Below are 3,574 nucleotides of genomic sequence, written 5' to 3' on the forward strand. Positions count from 1 at the left end.
GGCGGCGGCGGGTACAGCGGCGCCTGCTGCTGCTGCAGCGGCGGCGCGTACATCGGCGCCTGCTGCTGCTCCTGCTGCTGCTGCTGCGGGAAAGGCGTCTGCTGCACGTACTGCTGCTCAGGGGCGTAGCCCCCCGCCTGGGAGTACCCCTGCGGGTTGGGGGGCCCCATGGGCGGCGCCACCCCCGGGGGGCCCCCCACCCCGGGGGCCCCCGGGGGGCCCCCGAGGGGGGCCCCCAGGGGGGCCCCCGGGGGCCCCCCCAGGGGGCCCCCGTAGGGGGCCTTTGCTGCTGCTGCAGTGCCCGAATAATAGTCTTGAGGCAGCCCGTTAGTCTGCGGGTAGTTGGGGGCCATGCCCGAAGGGCCTGCCCCTAGGGGCCTGGGCGGCTGCATGTGCTAGGGTTTAGGGTTTAGGGTTTAGGGTCTAGGGTTTAGAGCTGCACGCAGGCGAGATGCTGGGAGAGACGGGCGAGAGGCGGGGGTTTGCGCTTTGACTCTGTTTGGTGGTTTAACTGGAATTAATTTCGGAGCTGCCGAAAACAATTTAAACAAAAAAAGACTCAAAGACGGCGGGGAAGCTGCAGATACACCCCAGCAGCAGCAGCAGCAGGAGCGAAGAAGAGCAGCGGAGAGCCGGGCGAGGCAGCTGAGGTGTACGTCCACTTGTTCTGTTTAATTATTTCATTTATAAATGCAAATTGCAGGGAAAAAAGAAGAAAAATAAGTAAAACGGACCTTCGCTTTTATAGGTAGCGAGACGTGGGGGCCACCGCCGCAGACAAGCCAGATTTTCAGGTGTCTGTACACCTCAGACTGGCTGCAGCGCGAAACCCTCGGCATGCGTTTTGGACTTTTTCTGAAAAACCACAAGTATAAAAGTGTTCCTTTTCCTCCAATTTCTTCTTTTCGGGCCCAGGCAGCACGCCGCAGCTGCGGCCCCGGCTAGGGTTTAGGGTTTAGGGTTTAGGGTTTAGCGTTCAGCGTTTAGGGTTTAGGGTTTACGGTTTGGCCCAGCAGCCCAGCTGCAGCGAACCGGCGAAGCGCTGCAGCACGAGACGCTGCCGCGGCCAGCAGCAACAGAAATGGAAAGAGAGGGGGGGGTGGAGACAAACAAAAAAGAAATAAAAAGAAAAGAAAATAAAAATATATTCCTGTTTAAACACTCCAAATGAATTCAAAAATAAATTTATGAAAGTAGATTCAAACCCGCATGCATGCATGCAACTGCAGCTTTCTATTCTCCGAAAAAACTCAAAAACTCCCCTTCGTGAGGTGTACGTACACCGCAGATGCATGCACGCAGCCGCCGCGCTTTCAGACTCGGGGCTTTGAAAGCCCTAGGGTTTAGGGTTTAGGGTTTAGGGTTTAGAGCTGCTGCAGCTGCTGCAGTTGCTGCAGCTGCAGCGCCAACAGCAGCAGCAAATCCATTCAGGCACCTCAGCGTACACTCCAGAGCTGCCTATACACCTCGGAGCTGCCTATACACCTCAGAGCTGCCTATACACTTCAAAGCTGCGTATACACTCCAGAGCTGTCTATACACCTCAGAGCTGCCTATACACCTCAGAGCTGCCTATACACCTCAGAGCTGTGTATACACCTCAGAGCTGCCTATACACCCGAGCGGAAGCTGCCCTGCTGTGTCTGTGGCCCTGCGGTGTATGGACGGACAGCTGAGAAGCAGAAAAGGCTAGAAAAGAAACAGTACTTTTTGCAAAAATATTTTTGCAAAAATACATTTTAAAGAGACACTGGAGGCACTAACAATCTACCTTCTTTATCTTTTTCTTTTTTGTTTCCAAAAGTTCTTTTTATTTCGAAATTGTCTATTTTCTTTCTTGCTGCGCTGTTCCATGCACTTCATTTTTCTTCTTTTGGGGCTGCATACGTTTTCTTGCTGCCAGGAAAAATGAGTACTAAAACAACTCCAAATGCCGCAAAAGTGTTTATTTATAAAAAAGAAGATAATGGAATTATAAATTCAGAAAGAAGATAATGGCATTATAAATTGGAGTGTATGTACACCTGCAGAAGTAAGCTTATTCAATTGCAACTTTTCTATTTTATGCATTTTTCATTTGCAAAAAATTCGCAAAAATGGCAAATAATTCTAAAGTCCAATTTGGATCAAAAAGAGACATTTTCAACTGTCTCCTTTTCTCGCCTTCTCCTGAAAGGTTCAAAAAAAAGACCCTGGCTCTTCACTGCACAAAAGGCCCCCTGGGGCCCCCTTTTGGGGGCCCCAGGGGCCCCCTAGAGGCCTCGGAGGCCCCCTGTGGCTGCTGCCAGATGCTCCTTCAAGAGCCCCCAGGGGGCCCCCCACGGGCCCCCCAGGGGTCCCTTGACGGGGCCCACGAAGACCACCAGGGCTTTTTCTAGGGGCCCCAGGGGCCCCCCAGGGGCCCCCAGGGGCTCCGCAGGGGCCCCCAGGGGTCTCTAGAAGGGGACCCCTTGGCTTTTAGAAGAAAGTCCCTGAGGTACTCTTCTAGGGGCCCCTTCTGGGGGCCCCTTCTAGGGGCCCCTTCTGGGGTCCCCTTTCAAGGGCCCCTCTTGGGGGTCCCTAGAGGCCCCCTGAGCCAAAATCTAACAAATAAAAGTTCTTCGAAATTCTTTTCTTCAGAACTGCATTTGCATGCGGCGGGCCAGTTATAAATGTAAAAGAAACAAAAAAGAACAAAAAAATGGAAAAAGAACAAAAAAGAAAAAGAAAAAAGAAAAAGAAAAAGGAAAAAAAAAAGCTGAAAGTCAGAAATGCTTTTCGTAGGCGTAGAGGCTTTTCAGGCAAAATCCCTCAGTGGCACTTTTTCGCCTTTTCTCATTTTTATATTTTACTGTTTTTATTTATATTTTTATTCGTTTTAGTATTTATATTTATATATGTATTTATATTTATATTCGCATTTATATGTGTATTTATATTTTTATTTGTTTTATATTTGTATTTATATTTATATTCGTATTTATATTTGTATTTATATTTTTTTCTGTTTTTATATTTGTATTTATATTCATATTCGTATTGATATTTGTATTTATACTTTATTTGTTTTTATATTTGTATTTATATTTTTGTTTGCTTTTATATTTGTATTTATACTTTTATTTGCTTTTGTAAATGTATTTATATTTTTGTTTGTTTTTATATTTGTATTTATATTTATATTTGTATTTATGTCAATATTAATATTTATATTTATATTTATATTTATATTTATATTTATATTTATATTTATATTTATATTTATATTTATATTTATATTTATATTGATAACGCATCTATATTCAACTTCTGTAAAAGGCAATAAAAAAGAATTTCTTTTTAGGCACTTGTCTTTATTTCATTATTAAATACTTTGCATGCTCTGGATGAGTAATAACAATCAAAAAGAAACACATAAAATAAAATAAAGTAAATAAAACAAATAAAATAATAAAATATATTATTTCACTTTTGATTTCTGGTTGCATTTCCTCCAAAGCCGCTCCTGCCCTGCTACCTCCACGGTGCCTTTTGGTGGGGCCCCTTGGGGGCCCCCTGGGGGCCCCCTGGGGGCCCCCCAGGGGACCCCTTGGGG

At 45.6% G+C, this 3,574-nt stretch overlaps 1 protein-coding gene across 1 annotated transcript in view; it reads right to left on the reverse strand.

Moving 5' to 3' along the window:
• Positions 1 to 392, reverse strand: part of ETH_00007535 (transport protein Sec24, putative) — a gene marked incomplete at both ends in the record, with an annotated part of 5,747 nt that extends 5,355 nt beyond the window's left edge. Inside the window, one exon of the mRNA XM_013376645.1 lies at positions 16 to 392. Coding sequence (XP_013232099.1) covers positions 16 to 392 — 377 coding nt within the window. The remainder of the gene's footprint in view (positions 1 to 15) is intronic.
• Positions 393 to 3,574: the final 3,182 nt, after the last annotated feature.

Source organism: Eimeria tenella, genomic scaffold, assembly GCF_000499545.2.
Source record: "Eimeria tenella Houghton genomic scaffold, Eth_scaff381, whole genome shotgun sequence".
In the NCBI taxonomy this organism is placed as follows: domain Eukaryota; phylum Apicomplexa; class Conoidasida; order Eucoccidiorida; family Eimeriidae; genus Eimeria; species Eimeria tenella.